The sequence below is a fragment of the Drosophila elegans genome, unplaced genomic scaffold, assembly GCF_018152505.1.
Source record: "Drosophila elegans isolate 14027-0461.03 unplaced genomic scaffold, ASM1815250v1 contig_208, whole genome shotgun sequence".
Lineage (NCBI taxonomy): Eukaryota > Metazoa > Arthropoda > Insecta > Diptera > Drosophilidae > Drosophila > Drosophila elegans.
This window is the reverse complement of record NW_024545578.1, coordinates 23,872,448-23,897,065: the sequence shown is the minus strand read 5'-3', so window position 1 is coordinate 23,897,065 and position 24,618 is coordinate 23,872,448. Positions and strand designations below refer to the sequence as shown.

At 37.4% G+C, this 24,618-nt stretch overlaps 1 protein-coding gene across 1 annotated transcript; it reads left to right on the top strand.

Moving 5' to 3' along the window:
• LOC108143192 lies at window positions 1–1,688 on the top strand. The gene is made up of 3 exons (XM_017267443.2): window positions 1–103; window positions 462–1,373; window positions 1,443–1,688. The coding sequence occupies exons 1-3, from the start codon at window positions 64–66 to the stop codon at window positions 1,508–1,510; spliced, it is 1,020 nt and encodes a 339-aa protein (XP_017122932.1). The 5' UTR covers window positions 1–63; the 3' UTR covers window positions 1,511–1,688.
• The last annotated feature ends 22,930 nt before the right edge of the window (window positions 1,689–24,618 follow it).

The following is a 24,618-nucleotide window of genomic DNA, read 5'->3' as shown; positions in this document are numbered from 1 at the left end:
AAAGTGCCAGCTTTTGGGGAAAGAGTCACAGAACACCTTTGAGTGTCGAAAACGAACGCAAGTATGGATTATCTCAGAAACATGAAAGTTATTTTGGTGTTAGGTAAGTTTTAACTAAACTAAGCACTGTGTAAGCAAAACGGAAGAATTAAAAAATTATATAAAAAGTTATATCAAGTGATTATCAAGTGAAACAATCAGAATGTCATTCATAATTTTAATATTTTGATTTAGACAAATCATTCCTTAACTAATTAATAATTAAATGTTTCTGTGAGACTACAAGTTTTATGTTAATTAATAATATTTTTAACCTTCGGTTTGTTTTTCAATTTTATAAAGCTAAATCTTAAACAATACCAATAGTGTTGATTTTTACAACCTTTACAAAACGTGAACCTAAAATTAATTTTTTTTTTGCCTGCTGGAAAATCATAATGTAAGTCCTTAAACTTCCGCAGCCATCCTGTCGCTGGGCCAAGCCGCAGAGTTGCCCCAAACCACGACGGGGAAGCCCCAGCAAACTGAGCTGCCCATTCACATCCAGAACATGATAACCAGCCACGTCAATCAGGTGCTGCAGCATATAAAGAACAAGCCACAGGTCCCAAGCACACTGACTGGCCCAGTGGATTGGAGTGGGAGTGGGAGTGGGAGTGGGAGTGGTAGTGGCGCGCCAGTGGTCAAGCCCTATCCAGATCTCCTTCCACCACTGGCACACTCTGGTGATGTCCTTGCCCCTGCCCCTGCCCACATCCCAGAGGTTGCACCTGCGCTGCAATCTGGCCTACAACAGGTGCAAACTGGCCATCCACAGGTGAGGGTGAGGGTGACCAACCATCAGGCCACCGGTACTCTGATTCACCAGGGAAGACCGGTGGTGCAGAATAAGGTGGTGATGCCGCCGGTGGAGCAAGTGGTGCACACACCCATCAATGTGGCCGAAAAGCTTCACAAACTGCAACTGCATGTGACGAAGGTGATGCAGCAGGCGGAGAAACATATTCCTTTGGCCGTGAACCAAGCCATTAAACAAAAGCAGGAACAGCAGGCGCAGAAAGAAAAGGAGCAGCTCCAAAAGGACAAGGAAAATCATAAGGATCAGGGGCATTCCGAAACAACACCTCATCCAAATGAAGGCAAAACAGGTCGCTCGCTGGTAATTCCCGACAAGGTCTCCAATATAGTCAACCTAGTCCACGCCCACATCCCCCAACTAATTTCCCAGCACCGCGAGGAAATGAAACTGGGAAAATGTAATTTCCAGTGTCCCAAAGCAGCTTTATCCGTATGCGCCAGCAATGGCAAGTGTGTGGTCAATTTTCCAGGCCAATGCGAGCTGACTCAATGGAACTGCTTCAACACCAAGAATGGTAATGCTCTTATCCACACCATCAAATGATTTACATTTAATATGCCCAATTTATTTTTTATTTTCTCAGTTTTTCACCAGGTGCACGATGCCGAGTGCCAGAACACAATCACGTGCTACCAGAGGGATATGATGTAAGCGATTCGTTCTGGGAGACGAAGCAATTACACAAACGAATTTACACAATACTCCAAAACAAATATGATTTTATAAAGTAAATTACAAAATAAACTTACTCATAAATATTGAAATACATATTAAGTTGTTAATATTTCAAGATGCCGGTGTGAAATAAAAAGTTTCTTTCATTCGTAAATATTTGAGAATAATTAAAGTTTGGATACATATTAAAGTTCTCAAGTTTTGTTATTAAAATTATTAAAATATGTGTTTTTTAAAGGAATCGTTTTAATGCATAAAAAATTTTTATTTAAGTTGTATAAATTTTAGATGTGTTGAATATCTATTCTGGAATCTAGATTAGTATTTTTTGTAATTCCATACTTGTAACCCAAACTGAGTGGTGTAAGCAGCACAAGTCATACAACACAATTTTGTTTTCATTTTAAGTTAAATATATGTTAAATAGATACTTTAACTTGATACATTTCCTTTCGCCTTGCCATTGTCATTTCGCACAAATAATTTCCATATCGAATAAGCAGCCACATTCCATTTTCACGCAATTTTCCGTATCTGCCGAGAAGTTGTTTGCATGACATTTTATCTTCACTTTCGCCACCACACTTTCACAGTTGACAGGAATCGCTGGGACGTCCCATCTGCTTCTGGCAGGCGAACGATTGCGCGGCAATCATCCAATTTGTCAAAATGGCTTATTAGCGGATTTGGGCAAGAGCGCCGCTCGAGAACGGGCCACGAGCGCATCGGAGTTGGCTCAAATAAATGTCATTATCATTGATTTGCCAATACAAATGCCACAAAACCGACAGCGCCCAGGGGACGGGGTTTGGCTTTCGAGATTGGAGCTTGGCCAAAAGCGGAACAGACAGCTGGGTACCATGCTGGCCAACATTTTTGCAGAGCGGCTTATCACTAAAATGTTTGCCACATGTTGCGCTGCTGAGCAGGATCCCCGAATGGAAACTGGGACCCGTTTCGAATGTGAGACCTCCGAGCGATAACTGCTGGAAATGGTCTATGCAAATTGCAGCTTCGACCAATTAAAAAGCACTTTTGGTCAGCTAACGGAGTTCAAGGGAAGTTCACAAATGGGCTTGCTGTTTTCGTTTTTGGTATCTCAGGAAAAGATTGCTATCTCGTGGTGGGCACCTATCAATTCCTCCAACCTATATTTTACATATATCCATGGATCTACAAGATAGCTTCGGCTAAGCCCCCATCCTCGCCTGTTAACTATTCGCTGCAGCATGCGGAATCTACGACATCTATTCGCCTTTTGGGGCCCATAAATTTTCCACTTTTTCATCCGCGATTCCCTCCGGGAGTTCTGCGGACTGCAGCCCCTCTGTTCGATTCTCCGCCGTGTTCTACAAATGTTTGACTTAGTTTCGCTCCATCTGACTGCTTGCTGCGTGTCTGGACTTCTTTGCTCTGTTTTTGGCCAGGTCCGCAGTGCCACGCATGCGTCTTGGCCATTACGTTCCATTTTCCCTTTTCCCCGCCGGATTCCCCTACAATTCGCGATGCACCACACAGAAAAGCGCCGTTAACTCTGCCGCTCGCTTATCTCTGCCAAATGCTTTGGTTTGGCTTTGGCTTGGCCACACTTACTTCTTTCAGTGCACTGGGAGGAAAATTTAAAACAAAAAGATTTGCCTTTGTAAACCGAAAGGTGAAAATTAAACCTTCGAATTTGAGGTGGCCCGTTTTGCAGATTTTTCCCCCTTCTATATTTAAATATTCATGGAAGTTTTTAGCTCCAACTATTAATAGTTACATTTAGTTAAGCTTTAATTGGAAAAATATTTGTACAACCCAATAAGGGGATGTAATATTTAATTTCTAGGAAACAATTGTTCCCTTTTATTTAAAAAAAAAGAAATTTATCTTTAGAATAATTACATTTATACACTTATATACAAATATCGACGTCCAATTCTTAAAGCCTGTGCTTATCAAAAATAAATTAAGTAAATAAAAACATTATTTTTTCAATTTAGGTTTAGGAATACTGAGATAAGGGCAAAGAAAGTTGCCATTGGTATCTTCCATATTTATTTTTGATCAGATAAACCAATTGTAAAATCATATCTGTATGATAGTTTTTTATATTATTTTTTTTTGTTTATTTCTACATTTTATATTACGATTGCACAGCTTTTTTTTGCAGTGCGAGTAGGCTGTCTCTGGTTAATGCCGAATGCGTGAGCTGAGGGCAGTGCTGCATTTGATGGCTTGGATAGCCTCGGCTCCAGCCTTCCAGCCATCCAGCTTCTGCTCCTGCTGGTGATTCTGCTCCTTTGGATGCAGCGCAGAGCAGAGCGGAAATGCAATTAACACTTTGGGCCGTAATTGCGTGCCAAATGCATTTCGTTGGCTCTGTGGCCGGTCCACATCGGCATTGGCCAGTGGAGTACCAGTGGAGAACCAGTGGAGTGGAGGCCGAAACAGGAATATATGTTCCTACTAGCAGTCTTGTTTTGATTTGCTTGGCTCATTTGCAAGAAATGTGCTCATAAATCAATTTCGAAATGCTTGTTGCCTACTGTCTGATCTGAATTGCTCCCCTGTAGAGCACCTTTCTCCTGTCAACACTCCTTGGATGTTTGCGGAGGTGGCAGCGTTGGATGCTCCAAAGTTTTGGAAAGGTTACATGAGCTTCAAGTGAAAAGGTATTTTTCTGGGAATTCTGCTAAAAAAAAATGGTGCACTTTTTTTAAAGTTCTTTAAATTTATACAAGTTTTCTATTTGTCAGTCTGGTGACAAAATCTGATTAATTGATCAATACCCAACAATTTTAATTGACATAAAGTCTTCAAAGAATATGTTTTCAATTAAATTTCATTATAAAATAAACAAGCTATGTGCCCAGTTTCCCGTTGGGATAAATTATTTCTTATGCTGATATTAATGAAAAAGTATTGGCCTTTTCTTTTATCTTAACTTGATCTTCTGAACCATATAATTTCGCTTTCATTTTATGCTCTACGAACCATAAATTGGCTCCTTAACTTGTTTTATTCTCGACCAATTATCCGCGATTTCCACACAAATGCCTACCAATTTGGTAATTCCTGGTGGGAATGACGGGCCGCATCATTTCCTGTTTTCTGATTCTCCCACATTAAAAGCTCGCCTTAACTTTGTTTTTCATTTAACTGAAATTAATTGAGTAATTTGATGCGAAATGTTTGCGACACGCAGAGGAAAAATGGAAAAAGTGGGGAAAAATGAAAACAATTCCACAAACATGGCTGAGAAGGGGCGGTAGGCGGTAGGCGGTGGTCGGTGGGCGGAGGGCAATAGGGAAGTGCGGCAGATGCAGATTATAAAATGCCTGGCGGCCCGAGCAGTTGAACCGGACTGAAAGGAGGCCAGGCAACAGAATTTAATATAAAGCATATTAACTTTGATGGCAAATGACCGTGGGGCAACGGGGGGTGTGGGGACATGAGGGATAAGTGGGGGCGGTCACCGGGGGAGGGGCCGATCTGTGCCCAGTCCAACAACACATGTTTGATGATGATGCGCGCTTTTGAAGTCGCTGGCAGTTAGGACCATCGTGGGTTCCAACCGCCTGACAACCGTTTAAAAAGGTTTTATTTACACCGAAGACAGCAGCTGGAGCGGGACAGCACTAGGCAGCCAGAGGGAGACAGGTAGTCCGAGAATCGGTCTTGGCCTGGTCCAATGTGCAGCGCAATTAAGTTGCCAACAACTTTGAAATTATGCAATTATGGGTATGAGAAATTGCCTGGAAATTACACGAGGGACTTGACGAACAGCAGCAGCTCAGAAGAGGAAATGCACTCAACTAAAAAAGTGAACAATAAAAAATTCATGTGGCTTTGATTTTGCATACAAAAATTTTCACTTAGTCCTTATAATTCTCATGAGACTCTTATGAGGGGTAGACTTTTAAACATTACATCTTCACATAAATCAGCAGGTTATCCCAAAGAGTGTTTTTTTATTTTTTTACTCACCGATTTTGTTTAGCTAAAATCGAGATGTTCACTTTAAAATGCTCAAAATGATCAAGGCGCCTCCGGAGATTCTCGGTCTCTTATTTTTCATTATTTTTCTTATAAAATTTTGACTTACATTCTTTAAAAGTTGTATAATAATACGTAGCTAAATTTAAAAAAATATTATTAAGTAAGTCGACAAGGAATCTGTTCATAGATATTTATTTAAATTTTTGGATGATTTATTTCTGCTTTTAGTTTTTATATTAAACAAATAATCTCTTGATTCTACCTTATTCTGTTCATAGATATTAATTACAATTTTTGAATTCTTGATTTCTGCTTTTAGTTGTTATATTTATTAGTTTTTATATTTAATAAATAATCTCTCTATTCAACATTATTCTACTTGCTTCCCGTTTTTTTTTTTAAATCTATAGTTACATACCATTTTGAATAAATAATAGTAAAATAAATTTTGTTGAAGAACAACATTTTAATCTTCCTTCCGATTTATACAATTTGAATATTTATGTTTTAATTTTTTTTCTGAGTGCCGGAGCACCTAAAGTGGAGCTTAAAACAGCTCAAGTGGAGCTGTGCTCCCGACTCAGAGCCTACTTGATTATTTATTAAAACGAAAGTTAAACAGCGAAAGGAAGCAATTTTCCATATAAAAGAAGGCAACTTCGCTGCTGAGGAAGCCGGGATCGGGATTCGCCGGCCATGTGTCTATGCAAGTTTTGTGGCTCCCTCCAGAGCGTAATTGCCATGTTTAAAGTGTGATTAATTTGTAATCATCAAAAAGGCAAGAACAGCCATGTAGAGAAGAGCCTAGCAGCTCCGGAGAAGCTCGGCAAATGTTTGCATTTTAAGTTGCCGGGGCAGAAAGGCAGAAACGAAACGAAACGAAGTCAAAGTAAAAGCCAAGCCCAAAGACAGGAATCGCCTCAGGATGGGAAGGGGCGGCCAGCGGAGGGGGGCGTGGCGGGGCCGTAGAAGTGCGGGACAACAGCGTGTTCTCTAAGTAATTGAGTTTGCTCGCCGAGGCGTTGAAAGTGGCCGAGTATCGGGGAAATTGGGGAAGTGCCGGCAGTGAAGATAATGAGCAAGCAAAGCAATATGCATAATGTTCGAGTCCGCACTGATATGTTACAGTGTCATGATTAGCCAACAAAAACGTAAGGAATACTTTTATTACTTGATTTTTGCAACATAAATGTTCCCATATTTACTATAGCTTAATTTTTCGTTGAAAAGGAACATAATTCCCCGGGGATTATAATATAATATATAATAATATCACAAAATTAATTATTTTGTTACCTTCTCAACTATGTATTTTATTCAATTAAACAAAAATATCTTCATACTTTAATCTTTGTTTTATTTTAAAAACCTTTCTATTTAAAAATCACGTATAAGAATTTATGGAGAAATTTTAGTGAAAGGAAACTATCCATTATTTCGACTTCCATTCAATATATTTTACTCTTAATTGTGACCATTCTCAGAAGCACAGTGTTCTGAAAATTCATTATCAATCCTTTTTCGACCAACAATCGTGATTGTGGCTATTGGCATTGCCAATTTCATTAGCTGACAACTTTATTATCACCTAAGAGAGAGAGCAAAGCGTATGGCTTTGGCCAAGACAGCGCAGCAAACACGATTCTCAGATGGCCACGACTAATTACAGAGAACTGCTGTTCGAATGCATCCAGCAGATACGCGTACTAGCCATAAAAGCCAATCGCAAACGCATTGCCATTAATTAAGCCAAAGTATAAATCTCGCATTGCTCCAAAGCCGAAAACCAAACAAAGCCAGTCGCGGATGCGCAGATCAGAACGACCATCAGCGTTAGCATTCAATTCATAAAATAGCTAGGAGAAAGCTAAGCCAAATCAGGTTATTTTTAACGCATTTGCAAATATATAAAAAAACAATCAAGATTTTTAGAGAACTAAATTCTGCATTAATGAATTTAAATTTGCATTAATGTTATTAATATTTTTTTATTATATTAAATAAATTTAGATTGACTAGACAACATGCAACTAGTTTTTCGTAAATTATTAAGATTTAAATCTGCGCAGTAAGTAAAAATCAGTGAGATTTAGAAACGATTGATTGATCTAAAATATAAATTTTTTGCTGGAATTTTTAACTTATAGGTGCACACCATGGCCAAGTCTTTCCTTTTTTGAAAGTCTGTTAATTTATTTACCAATTATGAATGTTAAATAACAATATTTATAACTCTACCAAAATCGACTTTTTCGGTTTTAAAAAATTGATTTTGAAAGAAATATTTTACTTCTTGTTATCAGAATCTCAAGTCTTGGCTCACTTTGACACAGTAATAGTCAAATTCAGGCACGATTCAATGCAAATTTTGTAATATAGTCCTTAAAACTTAATTATAATATATTGCGAGAAGCAGGCATCGCAAAAGCGAACATTTTCCGGCTTTTGACCTTTGAAAAAAGCTAGATACATATTACACAACACTAAAAGCCATGAAGATGAGAAGCAGCCGGGAAGGGGGATCCCAACTGCGGACCCGTCAAGCCCGACATTCCAAATAATTACAAGCTATAAAAATTTATGAGCGCCAAGGATTTTCTTTTGCCACCACAAAACGTGAATGCGAGTGTGCGCCTCGGGCGCTGACCACAAGAAGTATCTACGTACCTCCCAGATACAAAGCGCTCACCCATAAAACAGTCGCCTCCATTGCAGGCAGCTCCGGGCTACCGGTTCCTCCGCCGGTTTTGGCCAGCCTTTTGTGCTGGTTTCGTGCATTGATTGAAAATTAAGTTGGGCCGATTGGGTGGCGCTTTCCTCAATCTCTCACTCGCATCGTCATTCAACCATCCCGTCTCAAAATGTGTTAAAATTCAATTAGAAATGCTAGAAAAAGAGTGATACCTTACCTCTATAAAGTCGCATTTTATGTTTTATTATATTGTCTCAATGTTAACTGAAATTTGTACCATATATTTTACGACACTCACTGGTGACAGTGACATGGTTTATTATACTTTATTTATTCTGAGCGCCTATTTTCCTTTTTGCATTTAATAAATTATAAATGAGAGCTTAAGTAACTTTCTAAACATTTTGCAAGTAGATAATAAATCTTTAAAAAGATTTAGTTATTAGGTACTTAATGGAAATTAATCTTACGAATCTTTAAATTGCTTTCCTGCATCATATTTATGTTTAATGAATTTTATATTTACAATATTTCCATTTAATATTTTGTTGTAGACTATAAATACGGTAGATCCCATATCACGGCATTAAACTTAATATTTATAAAATATGTTTTAAATACAAAATTCGTTAAACATAAATTTGATGCAGGTAAACATTGTAAATATTCTCAAGCTAAATTTCATTTAAATACCTATTGATATAGTGATTTAATTTTATTGATTATCTTTTGAAACTTGAACCGAAAGGTATCTGTTCTAAGCCACCTTGTGCTTTAATCTTTAGCTTATCCGTCTTAGCCCTGACAAATTTTAACATCGCCACATGTGCAACCACATCCGCTTGACCCTCTTCCATAGTTTATTGATTCCAGCCTCCCAGGTGACCAACGGCCAAGCAGACATTCAATTTGACTCGTTGTCATATGAAGTCAACGCAATAACTTCTCCCAACTAAAGCCCCAATTCGCATCCTGAACCTGGATCTCAAGTGATGGCTACATCATGCTCTTCCACTTGATTTACGTCTAACTGTAATCGAATAATATATCAGGCAAAAGGCTAGTGCCCAGCTTGCCAGGTAGCTCAAACTATCTTAGCCACAAAAACCAATCCAGTCTGCGGATGCCCCTTCAGTCGTCCCTATCATCAGCATATGGATGTGCACACGAAAAAAACACCATATGTTATTCTTTGTGTTGGAGATGGAACTATAATTTTAAATCGTTAAAATTAAAATTTTACCATTTCAAAATTATATTACAAAAAAGAAAACAATTTTTTGTTAAACTTTCATTAATCGAAATAAAATCAAGATAAAACTTATATTATGGGCGACTTTGAGTACTGGAAAAAATTTCCATTAATTAATTTATTATTGCCTTTAAAATATTAAATAAAAATTGTTTAAACAAATACTTGAGTTCAGCCGCAAGTATTTACTATTAAAGGAGTGTGTAAAATTTCAATCAGATGACTTAAAAAACGTAGTTTTGAGAAAACGCGTTGAGCACGATTACGAGATAATCTCAGAGAGTTTTACACCGATCGACATAAAATTTTCACAGGACATCCCTGAGATTGTTGTTGTACTTTTATTTAAAAAATTATAATAAAAAAAATGTTTTTTCGAAGTTGCAAGCCATCTAGCTTTTCTAAGAACCTTTAAGATAGCGAAGAGTTCAATTGCAAAAAAATTTTTTGTGGGTATTTGCATTCCATTTTTTGACTAAGAATAGTATAGTCAAAATATTTTGAGAAAATAATAATAACTAATTGTATTGAAAATTTTTTCTGTGTATCTGCTCTAGGCCAAGCTATCCTCTTCACCAAGTCCCCACAGGGGCGAACTTAACGGCACGACAACCTTAGTCAAAAGCTCAGGCATAAAATCAATTACAATGACAAATGAGCAGTTGACAAGCTGGGGTGGGGGGCTGGAGGATGGAGGATGTAGCCCAGGGTGGCGGAGGGAGCATGTGTCAAAGCGTTCCAAAAGCGCCGTTTGCCCCCAGGCCAATGGATGCTTACGCGGACAAATCAGGTGAACGTGCACAGTGGGTTGGCTGTAAGGATATGTTCAACATTTAGCAAATAATTTTAGCAACTTTTAGCACATTTGAAAATAATATTTGAGCTCTTGACTATAATTTTACATATGCATTTTCTTAAAACTCCCATTCGATCTAGAAACTATTCCCTGTTTTAAAACTATTCCTTAATTTATTAGGTACCAGAAACAAAAATTGATAAAATAATTTGGCAAGTATAATAAATAAATTTACGTGTTAATATATTGACAAAAAAATAATTATCATACCTACACAATTATTTCGTGAACCGCAACGGTTAGATAAACATAGAATTCAACATACTGTACTTGCAACAATGTAATATTTCTATAAGTCGTTTTATTTGGCTATTTATAATACTGACAACATATTAATATCAATAACCAAGTGTACGGACGAAACGCACCCCACTGTATTACAGTGGCGTTGCAATCTCCATGCTAAACAAGTAATCTGGAGTTTCGGGGAACGCGGCACATCCACATTCGCCAGTCTCAGCTCTTCGTGGAGAATCCGTCCCCTGCCCAACCAACAGCCCCACCCATTCTCGACCCATGAATTATGTGACTTATTAAAACGTCATTCGAGCTGACAAGTTGCCTTTGCCACTGCCGTTTGTCCATATGGACTCGGATTACCTGATTCCTCACCGTCGCCTCCGGTTCCATGGATGAGCAGGATACTTCTAATTGTTATATACTGTCCATCCGTCTTGGCCCGTCGATTGCCTGGGTGTGTGTGTGTTGTGCGGTGGACCTTTGTTTATGTTCTCTTCATATCCCAGTAATCAATGAGCTGCCAGCCTCACCGGCTCCATCAATTTGCATTTATAATTTTCAGACTGATTGACTTTTGGGGTTTTGCCTCTGCTGCTGTTTGCACAAAATGCATAACCCTGTGATGACAGGCCAAAATGCAATCGAAGGCACTTGCTTTGCAAGTGCTGCAGTAATCCTATTTGTTTAAGTTAACAAGATGGGTGGTGTTTTGATAAAAACAAAACGCAGTTGGAAGGAACATTATAGGAGTTTTTTTTAAGACTTAGGTCATACTTTGGTCTGATTTAACCAATTTTCGTTTACGTTGATAGATATTGACCCAATAAAAATATAGAGCTTTATAAATAAATTCTATCTTGTGTTATAGTGACATGTCAGATTTTCGCGATTTGAGGGCGTTGGAGTTGACATATTTTAAAATAAGCTTAGGCTTCGTGGGTATAACTAGAATCCGGCTTTCCGGCTTTTATAGTTTTCAAGTTCTTGACGTTCATACGGACACATAGACGAACATGGCTAGATCGAAACTGCTGTTGAACTTGATCAAGAATATATATACATTTCAAAATATAAAACATAAAAATTGATTTCTTAAAATAAAGTTTTTAATACTTAAAAATAAGTCAAAAGAAAATTGCTCTTAGCAAGCACAATATAAGGTACAATTTGAGAATAAGAATAGCACTAACTGAGCAAAGGATAATGTTATTTAGAAACTGGAATCGAAACCGATCTTTTACTCAGTCCAATTCCCTGCTACATATACCCTTTGTGAAATCTACTTTTACTAACTTCGAACTATCATTTTCCCCAAAAGTACAATGCAAAATTTACACTTTCTTCCCAGGTACTCATTTGTGACAAGTCCATCACCGAAGAACCGTGCGCCTTCGGAGGTAAAGAGGACCCGGACTCTCAGGAGCTGAGAAAGAAGACGATAACTATGACGATGACATGGAGGATGATGATGGGGATGAGGACCAGAAGGAAAGTGAACCCAATTGTGCACAGAGAAAATGAATCAATTATATTGCACTCAATCTGAGAATTTTTGAACTCAAAAAAATCCAAGACAGAAAATTCTCAGTTTGAGTTTATATTTTCTGGTTGGCTGGGTCGAATATCCTAAAAATGCTGATCAAGAATATATATATACTGTACAGGGTCGGAAATGTCTTCTATACAGGTGCAAACTTATAAAAGGATATAAAATGACATGCACATCTATGAAATGAAGTTCCAATAAAATGGAGTGTCCAGTCACGAAGGTAGCTTAAGTCAAGACCTTTTTAATTTATTTTTTTAACAGAGATATAACTAATACTACCCACCAGCAAAAGAAACTAGGTATTCATATAGGTATTGCAAGATTGGTTGACATTAACTAAATTGTGTACAGATAAACGTGCAGCTTTTACATAGTATTTGAACGAACGACTATATTTAGCTGGATAACTTAAAACTGACGAATTGATATTTTACAGGCGATTTCGTTAGCACTACTTGGAACCAATGGAGCCGGAAAAATAATAAAATAATTGTAGTCGAGCAACCGATAGACAGAGGCACTTTTCTTTTTTGAATGACCAGCGATCAAGTTTTTTCTGCAGTTACGTGGCACTAAATGCAAGAAGCTGAAGGAACGATCTGAGCTACTGTCTGATTAGTTCGGATTTAGAAAGCACTTGGATAAAATGGTACTAAAATGAGTTCGATAATTAGCTAAATAAATATTTTTTTATCCCCAGATTGAGTACTATAGCAAAGCGATAAATCAACGCGTCAGTTGCTTTTTATTCTGTATTAGCCCAGAAAGAAGAAGTTGATCATGCTAATTGCTCCCTAGTTGAGAATGAATTAACAAAGAAATTCCTATCGCATTTTGACTACTTCCTATTTCAGCCATCCTTTGAGGTCGTAAAGAAAAGAGGCTTTGGATTAGTAAATAAATAATAAATAAATTCCGGGAACAAAATATAATTCTTTTTGTATCCAAAACATATATACTTTGTATCCAAAATGTATAAGGATACTTGTAATATAATACGAAATAGTAATATTAGGCCACTCATTGTGGACTTAACTTAATGGTTGTTTAATCGTTTATCCCAGCAATGGTATCAGGTCAAATTTTCTACACTTGTTCTAATTTCACTACCTTTCTTATATGAGGCGGAAAATGTAACACATCATAAAATAAAATACACCTCACTTTTACTCTTGCGTTCCACGTTCCGGATTTTATTTTCACGCATCCTGTGGTGGCGTTATGTTTGGCTTATGTTAGGGGAGCGGGATGCTGCTGAATGCATTAATTAAATTTAATTAAAATGTGTCAACTGAGCTTGTCATAACAAATTCGTCTCGCATTTGAATTACGCCCCACGACCCTCTTTTACAGCCACACATCCAACAAAACGGGACAACAGGAACGTTGTCAACAGCGACAAAATGGCTCATTAAAAACTGTATGCTGATGAGAAGGCTGTAAAAACTTGGCCAAGGAAGTGTGGCCAAGGTAAATGTGTATACGTGTGTGAGTTTTGTTAATTAGCGCATTATAATGCAGATACACACTTTCTTTCCTCCAGGTAATTGAAGATTACCAGCCCAGGTAGCACGTACGTTGGCCCATTCGGTCTCATCTTCTTTCGCAATATTTTCATCAACTGTTGCTTCTTCATATTGCCCCAACGTCTAAGCTTTATGGAAGTAAATGAGGTCTACTTCTTCCCTTATGCGAGGGAATTGTGTTGAACGTGCAATAAACAGTTACTTTTTTCACCTGAAAAAATTTCAACATGGAGAATCACGACTTTTTGGTATACCTTTGCAATATACGAAACTTACATAGGAATTTAAATCAATAACTTTGACATCATTTCACGGTCGGTTCTAAAATTATGAACAAATTTTCCACTTTTACGCCCTTTACACTTTTTTTCAGTTGCAGCGTATCTTTATAAATTTAAATTGCAAATACCCCTAAACAGATTATTTTAATGTGATATTCTTCAAAGCGCAATATTTAAAAAATATGAATATAATATAATATTTTTTTTTATTTTTTTTTATAATTATTTATGGTTGGACATAGCTCTTTTAGTGCGATTATAATCTATTGAATAATCCTTATAACAAACAGTCTTTTCTAGTAGTCTTTCCTTTCAATAGTCAGTTATCGTTAATTCTATCAATGTTTAGATGAAAGTACTTGAAGCGCGAATTACCGCATCCCTATCATAGACTGTTGCATACTTCCTGCCATATCCCTTTCACCCCGTAACCCCCATAGCCACTGGATACCCCACAGCAGCCCCTGGATAAGCCTGCAACGGCACAAAAACACCCGTGGGTGTCGTTAATTGAAATTATTATACTTGTCTGTGGTATCATAAATGCGACTCGTTAAATTTGTATGTATGACACTCCGACGCACAGCCATAGTCAGGCGTGCATAATGCGTGAGTGGGTGTGTGGAGTGTACTGTATGTAGTTATCCGAGATATATGCATCCACATATCCTGCTCATTTCGCTCGTCCCCAATGTCGGGGGTCCACGGAGTGTCTCTTATTTGCATGGCGTAGTCATCGCTTCAGCGACAAAATGGAAATTTGTTGCCGCATTGCTCATGGCGTTGTCACGCCCCCCTTAGCGCCAAACGCCCCTCCCCAGGCACCCACTTGAAGACCCCCCCTTTGGGCCATCCATGTGTGCGGCCGTTGTCGGTGTTTTAATGTGTCAAGTGTTTTATTTTCGCGTGTTACCTACTTTGATTTTATTTGCCCGCTCGACAGCCAAATTACACTCGCAAAATTAAGGTTATTGGGCACCTTTTGCACTATAACTAACTTATGATCAGTAATTTCAAATTGTCTTCGAAATTAATGGAAATTAAAGAGAAAATATTTTATAAAGTATACAAAATTATTTGTTTGTAATATGATTTTTAATATATTTTTAAAACAGTTTTAAGCAAAGTAAATAATTTAAAATTAAGAATTTTATTTAAAGAACTTATTTTAATCTGTGAAGCCATAATTTTACTACGAAGTAAAGTGACAAATGTTGAATTCTCAAACAAAATAGACAAAGAAGTTGTTAGGAAGTTTATTAAAATTTTGTCAATGATGTCAGCTCAAGCAGAAAGAAATACCTTTAAACTAGATATATCTTTGTCGTACCAATTGAGTTGCAAGTGGGGCATATAAGGCCTATATATGTTTTGAAAATGGTTAACAGATTAACAGGTATTTAATAGTCGAGACACTCTATAATAGCGTGAAGAAAGAAAACAAATAATTGATTTGTAAAAGTTTGGAGTCTTTGAGTTTTTAATAGAGGAAAGTCTAAAAAACTGCCTGTTAGAATGGCTAACCTTTTGTACAACATTTTTTTTAGTGCAAGAAAAGGAATACCTCTTCCAAAAACCCCAACCGCCCTATATATAGAGTTGGGGTGGTAGAATAGGGCATTCCACTTGTGTATACCTCACTTGCTTTTATGTTTAATTCATGCGCAAATTGTCGCGGAAATCTGACGTCAAGTGTATTAAACGCCACGCTCTGCTTTTGATTTATGGACCCAGTTGGTGCCAGTGCCATTTTGGAGCAACGGGGGGAAAACAGGGATGAGAATCACGGGTGTTGCCGCGGTACTGGCCGTCAATTCCAATAGCAAAATGAAATTGTTGCTAATTTATGAGCGAGTAAGCCATGGTCCTGTTCCAGACCCTGTCGCGGTCCAAAAATTCTTTGGATGCTTAATGAGCTGCGACAGTTGCTGCGATTTAAAATACCACTTTAAAGTTAAGCTGGCAATGGAATTAAACAAATGGAAAGCTATAAATTGTAGATCAATGGGAGGATAATTATAGGGCATTGAAAGATTGGGGGCAGAAAGTTTTGGCTTGTATTGAAATGGTTGGGACTCAGCAGTTCTTATAATACAATTAAGTACTTATTTAAGTAAAGTTTTTATACGTTTTGAGAGTAAGCATTTTAGAAAATCTTTAAAAAATAATTTAAAGGTTTCACAAATTTACCAGTGCTTACATGCAACCTTTTCTAGAGTCAAGACTTGTCTTAAACTAAAGTTTAACATTACAAAAGTCCTAAAAATTGAGCACAATCTTGTGACCATTATTATTTCTTTATTTATCCTTAATGGAGTGAGATGAAATTGGCAATTTTAAGAATTTTTTCTGAGGCTACTCAATTTTTTTAATATGAATAGTGCCTAAAGGATTACAAATAAAGGAAGCGTATTCCACCCTAGAACGCACAAATGCTGAATACACAGCCAGACTCGAATATGGATTTGTGAACAGTACGGTTCGCTTGACAAATCCGAACATTGCACACGCCTATGGGAGAATAAGATTTAAGTGGTTAATACAGGGGAATTTACTGTCAAGAAGAAAGGAAGCAAGCTTCAGCAAGTCGAAGTTTATATACCCTTGCCGCTGTTGCCAAAATTAAATAATCTTTAACCATTTCTATAATGGTAACGCTTACGCCTTTATTACTTGCAGTGCGTAGAAAATTTATGCCCAACAACATGATTGAGTTTCGAAAAAAAAATATAAACGCGGCCAATTAACATCAAAATTGCAGCTTAGAAACAGTTTATTTACAAAATAAGTGTAAGTTAAGCACAAAATATAAGATTTGGTGAAATTCATTTTCAAACACATCTATTAACTAGAAAGGAAGCAAGCTTCGGCAAGCCGAAGTTTTTTATGCCCTTGCAGCTATTGCAAAAATGTAATATTCTTTGAAACATATCATTTTCGTGAATGTTATAGGGTCGGGTCACTGGGTTGCAAACTTCTGACTAAAATTATAATACCCTCTGCCAGGGTATAAAAAGGACCCCAAGATTCATAGTCTCACTCAAGGTAGAGAGTGAAAGATTATCAATAATGTATGTGGAAATAATGGTAACGATACGTTAGCTTTAGCGAACAACAAAACATTTATTTCCATTAAGAGGCAATTTGTGCAATTCACGGAAAAATATAATTTAAGGTATATATATGTATAGCAGCCATTCATCAACCCCTTGTGGTCAATCATCTGAGGAAGGATACTTAAATTGCTCATTCAAAATCAATTAACGCGACAATTTGGTTGAACACACCCCGAACACGACAAACGCTAATTATGCAACTGGCCAAACAAGCTGCTGAAGAATCTCGTAGATTGATATCTGGTGTGCAGCCGATAGAGGAAAGTGTATCTATTGCCCAGGGCTTTGATGCTAATGGCACTATAATTAAGTGCCACTTATAAATGGATCAATCAAGAGAGGGAATATGTTCAGGAGCGCAGGCCAAAGAACGTAACATATTAATTGTATTCAGTATTCAATATTCAATATTGGATGAAGTAGGAATCCTAATACCAAAAACATTATATTGAAAACATTTTTTAAAATAGCAAAAACCTAAAGACTGCAGCACGTGAATGGTAAAAAACAGTTTTATATGTAAAAAAAGATTTTGAAAATTAATAAATTTTTTTAGTGTTCTATAATTTATTTGTCTAGATTTCTTGCATCAGAAATTTAGATAATTATAAAAGAGCTTTCAGAGACAAAAATTTAAAAAGGTCCGGTTAGAGGCTACCTATAGACAAACTTTTCGATTTTTATGTCTTTACCGTTGGAGTATGTTTTTGACCGATAATCAGGCTGGGTTTCAAGGGTTTTTATCTGTTGGAAATCAGCCAACTTCTAGCGAATTAATTGACGATCCTGCCACTTTGTCTTCCTTGTCTGCATATCAAGTTGCTGTCGCCGCATCTCGACGCTTTCGAATGCCATGGATGGCTGCCAAGATAACTAGTTGGAGTCGGGGTCTAAGCCGAGTCATCTGGGGCCATCCCAGCCAGGTGGGCTCGAGATCGATGGCAAGTCAGGAAGCCAAAGCGCAGGCCAGCAGCGGAAACCACTCGGGAATCGGTGGAAGAGGAGCTGTGTTGCCAACTTTTCCATTTTGTAGCTAGGGCTGACTGGCTGACTGTTTCTATATATCTAGAACTAATTGATTCTATTAAAAGAGTAAACCAAAGTTATAAATATATAAATAGTGCTCCTATTCAGTATTTAACGACAAAGGAATTCAACAACCTTGTGAAGGTGATATTATATCTCAAAATCCTTCTTGCAAACCATTTAAAAAAAATATGTATAATGTTCTCTAATAAATTCTTTTAGTCCAGAAAAAAGGTTTTAGCCATTTTCATAGGTGGGCAACACTGCTGAAAAGACACTGATCATTATGCAAGACCTGCCGAGAAGAGCTTCTTCTGTTGCTGCTGCCTGTTGTTGTCTTCTCTCACTGATTACGTAATCGCAGGCAGAGTCGGCTGTGCACTGGTGTAGACCGTTTTAATTGCCGTAAATTAAACTATCATTAAAATATGTAGAAAATCTCGTGGAAAGTCCCCCAACCACCCAACTCTTCCATCAGCCCCGGCATAGCAATATCAATTTCACATTACATATTACATCACAGCCCAGTGAGCGACAAAAAAAATAAAAAAATTGCAAATTGATTAAAAGCCATTAACATGTTCTTAATCACTCAACACATATGGCTAGCTGGCTGGCTGGCTGGCTGGCTGAATGGAGTTGCCCGGGAAGAGCTCTCCTATTCGAGTAGCTCCATGTGGTATTGGGTGTAGGCCGAAGTTGTTATGGAGGCCACTGCTCAGTCTCTGGTAAAACCACAGCTCTGGACACCAATAGCCAATTGGGTACCCTCTTTATCATAGGGAGGAGTCGTCCAGTTTGGTGCTCAAATTTTATGGCCATGCGTTGATGGATGGTTTGAATGGGCAGGATGTTGACATTCACCAGATGTACTCATGTCAATATTTACGATCAGAGAAGAAGTTTTGCGAAAACATTGAGAATTCTTTGAAATTCATAAAGGCCTACTATCATAAAAGCCTACCATATAAAGAATATTTATATAAATATATTTACCTGTCCAATTTAGAACGATTCTCAATTGATTTCCCCTTTAAGTATTAAAAACTTATTGAACTATTGCACGTGATTTAATTGGAATTTATATTTCCCCTTACTGTTTACGTAACCCAGTTTCAACTGCCACCGATAACAATCGACGTTTCCCTTGTGGAAAAACTTTACCAAACCGAAACCGAACTTGGCCACAAAATTTTGCCCCCAACAACGGACCAAAGTCCACAACCTTGCTCGTATTATGCGATTCATCAATTTTATTGTTTCCTCTCGCTTTGTTTTTCTGCGTTTTTTGCCATAAAACTATTGCAATTCCAGTTTACCCATTTCCATTTCGGACCGCAACTAATTTCAACTTTATTATTTCAATTCCATTCAGGCGATGGTCAAGAGGAGTGAGAGGCAATAAATCACTCATACGGCAAGTGTGCCAAAGAGAAACTGATTGGAGGTCGGGGATTGGGAAATCGAAGGGAAATGTCGCCAAGTGTTGTAGAAAATTTCATGGCTCGCCGGCTGTGGACCCTCGCACGACTTTCTCTTGTCGTGGCCGCTTTGCTTTTACTGCTGGCCAATTTCCCGCTTATTTACGCAGTTGACATGTGCAACACGTGCGCTGACAAATCATCGAAGGATGGAAGTTCTAGGTGTTTGCATATAGCCCTAACCCCTTTACTGCGAGGAGACAATTTAACACCTGAGCAAGAGCCAGGCTGAAATAATTTATTGACACATTTTGCCTGCCACACACTTGGCCACTTGGCTTTGATTTCACCCCTCTGCCAATTTCATGCCCAGGCGAGCAGAAGCACCCTGTATATTGGGGTTCAACCACCCCCGTACAGTGAACCAAATACCATTAGCCAGAGTTTTATATATATTGAAAAATAATGTTAAAACATTTGATTTAGGACAGATTTTCCAACGTATGTTAAAGGTTTAGTATGTAATCTGTCGGAGAATGTAAATTGTTCGGAATCATAGAAATACATAAGCGGGTTAAGCACAGCCTCTAACTAGACATTTGGAAATAATATGTTTCCGAAACAGCTGTCTAATTCAATATCAAAACCTAACTTGGCCCTTAAGGTTCAATAATGACATAATTATTTTTGCCAGTGTGCGATAGGAAAAACTCAACTATCATAAAGGCAACGTCCTCTTTACCGATTTCGTTTCTGTTTTGTTTTATCGCTGCCTTAACACTTCACTGCGCTCAAATAGATGTGGCTGCTTTTGTCGCTTGTATTACACTCACTTAAGGCCAATTATGGCTAATGTCTCAATTAAGCGGCAGTTATGAAAATTATTGACTCGCGCACAGAGCTCGCTCGGCTTACGGTCTTAACCTTTTTCCAGCTCTCGTTGCACCTTGTTGCTGTGGCAATTGCGGCTAATGGGCTAAGTGCAAGTCTCTGCCAGAGCCTTAGCCCCAACTGATTAGATAATGTTGCCCCCAGGTGCACTGACGGTCACTGTCCTTCTGATGGACTCGGGTGGAGATCAGGTTGAATGTACCCAACTGAAGTGGAACCTAAAAAAATAAGCTGTGGGTTTGCATGGACTTAGGCGATGGGAGGTGCTGCGTTTGATGGAAATTTAATGGCACATCGCAGACCGGCATAAGTTTCTAAAAAGCCAGAGTCATAGCACAAAAATGTATCCCAAATAAAATATTGAACAAAACTATTTAACCACTATCAATAACAAAGTTTTCAAATATGTTGATAACATATTTGAACAACAACCAATATAACATGTTTTTAAATGACCTTATCATTTAATGGATACCTATTTTGGTCATAGTATCATTTAAATAAATTAGAAAAAATCATTTTCATTTGACCGTGTTATTCTTGTTCATTTATTTATATATCCAGTAAAGTGGTGATTACTAGAGACTGGCACAAAACACCTAATGTATTTATATATATATATATATATATATATATATATATATATATATATATATATATATATATATCTACAAAATTTTGGGTCAACTTGTTAAGGTTATATAGTTTAGTTTTTAGAAAAAAACCTAACTAATTGAAACCCAAATTACGTATTTTGTGCACTCATGTGAGGCTCTAGAAACTAGTTACACACAATCTTACCTTTTTGAATTTTGTGTTGTAAATATTTTTGATTAGTTTCGCTTTTTTTATGTTTTCTTTTTTTGATGATAATAATATATATTCTACCAAAAAACTTTCTTCTAAAATCGCACCGTTTAGCTTTCTTACATATGCCCCCCTCCCATTTTCAACTTAATTTTTCAATCTATTTAAACTTTCCATTAAATCTTTGCCAGCGAACGGCTTTATTTAACTGGCACTCAGTTTATGTTAACTCATTGTACAGATGTTCCTCTTGGAGAACCGACGGGATGTATTTTCGAAAAAGAAATCAAGTTGTAAAATGTACAGGTTTCTGCTGCATCATGATACGCTCCTCGCACCTCTTAACTCCACTCTGGCCGTAATGTTCGCGGTGATCTATTCAAATTTCATAACATGTGTCAAAGTCAAAGCGAGAGGCAGTTAAAGTTGCCTTGGCTACTTGGTAATATAAGTCCCTCACTCCTCTTTGCAGAGGTAATAAGATATGCTCAGTTGGGTCCTCTCGTGTGCACTAAAATAAAAAGTATGAGCTGAAACGTTACCATTTAAATAAGTAATTTTTATACTTATTAACATGATTTTAAATAATTTTAATAGAAAAGGAAACAATAAACTAGTAATGATATCTGACTACTAACATGACTACTAACTTATTCGTTTTAGCACTTTAAAGATTTATACTTCTATTAGACGCATTCCTTTCAGGAAAGTAAATTTGTGTTTTCAAAAGTAAGCTCAAGCAGAAAGTACTTCTTCTCACTGATTACATAGGACTCAATACAAGAATCCCCGTTGGCATTCCTTTTTTTCCTGTGTATATTTGCCCGTTTTGCATCGCATTCTCACTGATTGTGATTGGGATGCCTGCAGTGCGGACTTCGGCTACCGTTGTAGTCGCTAGTCCCTGGTTCTTATTCTCTGCCAGTCTCAGTGAAAAATTTGCCTTAAATTTAATTTTTTATTCGTTTTTCGGTTACTCAGCTCATTCATGCTGCCACTCTGTCTCAAAGTGCCGTTATGGGGTGGAAACCAGTTGTCCCAGTCCCCAAGTCTCCAAGTCCCCAGTCCCCAGTCCTCAGGCCGTTGCGATTCCAAGTCGTTCTCCCAGTTGGCAGCTTAAGGTGAGCTGCATAGTCGGGGAGATTACTTAATTATGAAGTAAGTCCGACAGTAATCGAGGGGAAAGGAAGTCTCCTTCTGCCTTAACTTCCTCGTTATCCTCGAGCTGGAGGTACAACTTAAGCCTTTGCGCCTCATTTTAATTCTTTGAAAATTGAAGTTATTGGTTTTGGTTCAATAAGAATATGTTGGTGATCTTATTTAGAGATTTAATAAATATTTTTAAGTTTTAAGTAAGTTTCAATATATTTCTTTTCCAAGAACCCGGTGTATAATATATTAAAACTTTAGTCCTGCAAACCTTATTTAAACACCCAGGGTATTAAATATTCACCATTCAAAACTTCATTCATTTTCCCATATTCCACGTTATTTTTGTCTCTTCCTTTTGGGTTTTTGCACTTGTTTTAAGCTTATCAGCAAGTACAAGTATATAGCACCAAAAAATTGCTGTAAGCTCGCAAAAAATATGACATTGACAGACACTTAAAGCTGCTTAGTGGCGTTTTCAGATAGCTGCAACAGAAAGTTGGTCCTTTGCATAATATGGACTTTCCCCCCCGCTAACCCTCGACTGGTGCAGAATTTGTAACTTTTCCTTTGTGGATTATTTGCATAGAAAGCTTAAAGCATGGCCTAAGCCTCAGCTACTGACAGTGGCAAGGAATTTCATTCTGCTTTAATTAGATAATTTGTGCGGACCAGAGGAGAGTTAGCATCTATTTTCCACCGAACCACCGTCCACACCTGAGGCTTCGCGAATTTGCATTGCTAAGCACTTGCAAACATTTCATTATGCAGCTTAGCGAAAATCTAAATGCAGCCCAAGGGCAAAATGCGAAAAGAAATGTTCGCCCCACTCCCCATATAATACATAATAGTAATGCAAGGAAGGAGAGAGCACAAAGGAGGGTCCTTAGCCCAAGTGGATTCAGGTGGACTATGGGTTATGAATTCCTTGGCAAGGGTCTTGTGTCGAAATGGAAACTACGAGAAATTCAAAAGAAGTAAGAATCTAAAAGAAGTCAGGGTTAATTTAATTCATAGCGGTTGGATTAGTCCTTACGTAATTAAAAAAAAAGTAAGCTCACTTACAAAGGTAATTAAATATATTTATTAAAGCATAAAAACATTATTTGTTCCTAAAAAATCACATATAAATCCTTTTAATATAAAGAGGACAAATTAAAAATAAACGGTGTTAAAGACATTTTTAATCGGTTTTTAATTACTTAATGGTCAAATGGTCAAACAGTTTAATCCGTAAAATTAAGCGATCAAAAAAGGAAGGAAGCTTCGGTAAGCCGAAGCTTTTATACCCTCGCAGTTATTGCAAAAATTACATTATTTTAAAACATAGCTGTTTTCATGTCCTGTGACAGCTTTATGATCTCCTTTTTCGATTTAAATAAAATTAAAAGCGTATTTCGGAATTATTAAATTATAACTAAATGCAAAAGTTAACAGTAATTCTGGAACATGAAACCATTATTAAATCCGAAAAACTAAAAAACTAGTTTTTGTAAAATAGCAAAGTTATATTTTTTTTTCCTTTTTCGACAGATAGCCGGACAAGACTATAACGATCAAGAATATATATTTTTTAAAGGTTCGGAAATGTCTCATATCTTGACAATTATATTACCCTCTTCAATTATGTTACGTTATGTTATCTATGAATTAATGAGCAAAATTAATCTCGCCTATGTTATGTTCTGTTTTGGAAAAACAAATAACATTTAAGAGTATTAATTGGGAATAATTAATAAATAAATATTTTATTAACCCTCCCACTTTAATAGCAATCACATGTTTAAGGACAATTATTTTGAGAAAAAGTGAATGCACAAAGCTTTAAATTTTCTCTTCCCTTTTTTTGCACTTCGTAACTCTAATTCCAAAGCCATTTTCCATTCTGCTCCCCTGAAGACGGTTACATTGAAAAATTATAACGCCAAGTATTTTCAATTTAGAAAATAAGCACAAAACGGCATGCCATGCATTTTCCTAGCACTTTTCCCGCTTTTCTCCCCAATGACCATTTGATTTCAACCCGGTTCCCTTACTGCTCTGTGTTTTTGCTGCATTTCTTGCTCAACTTACTTCAGTCTCTTGCCGTTCTCCGTTCTCAGTTCTCCATTCTCCATTCTCCGCTTTCAGCATTCTGTATTTTTTTATTTAAGTTGGCCTTAAAACAATTTTATGACACCATAAGTACAAAACAAATAAATTCCCTGGTCACTGCCACGAGCCGCACGCTCCTTCCACTAATGCCCACTGCATTCATCATGCGACCCGTTGGCCCAGTCCCGCCCTCGACCCGGCAC

Coding starts and splice junctions, on each gene's coding strand:
- LOC108143192 (XM_017267443.2), top strand. CDS start 64: ATGGATTATCTCAGAAACATGAAAGTTATTTTGGTGTTAG. Junction 104..461: donor GAAAGTTATTTTGGTGTTAG/GTAAGTTTTAAC, acceptor AAACTTCCGCAG/CCATCCTGTCGCTGGGCCAA. Junction 1,374..1,442: donor CTGCTTCAACACCAAGAATG/GTAATGCTCTTA, acceptor TTATTTTCTCAG/TTTTTCACCAGGTGCACGAT.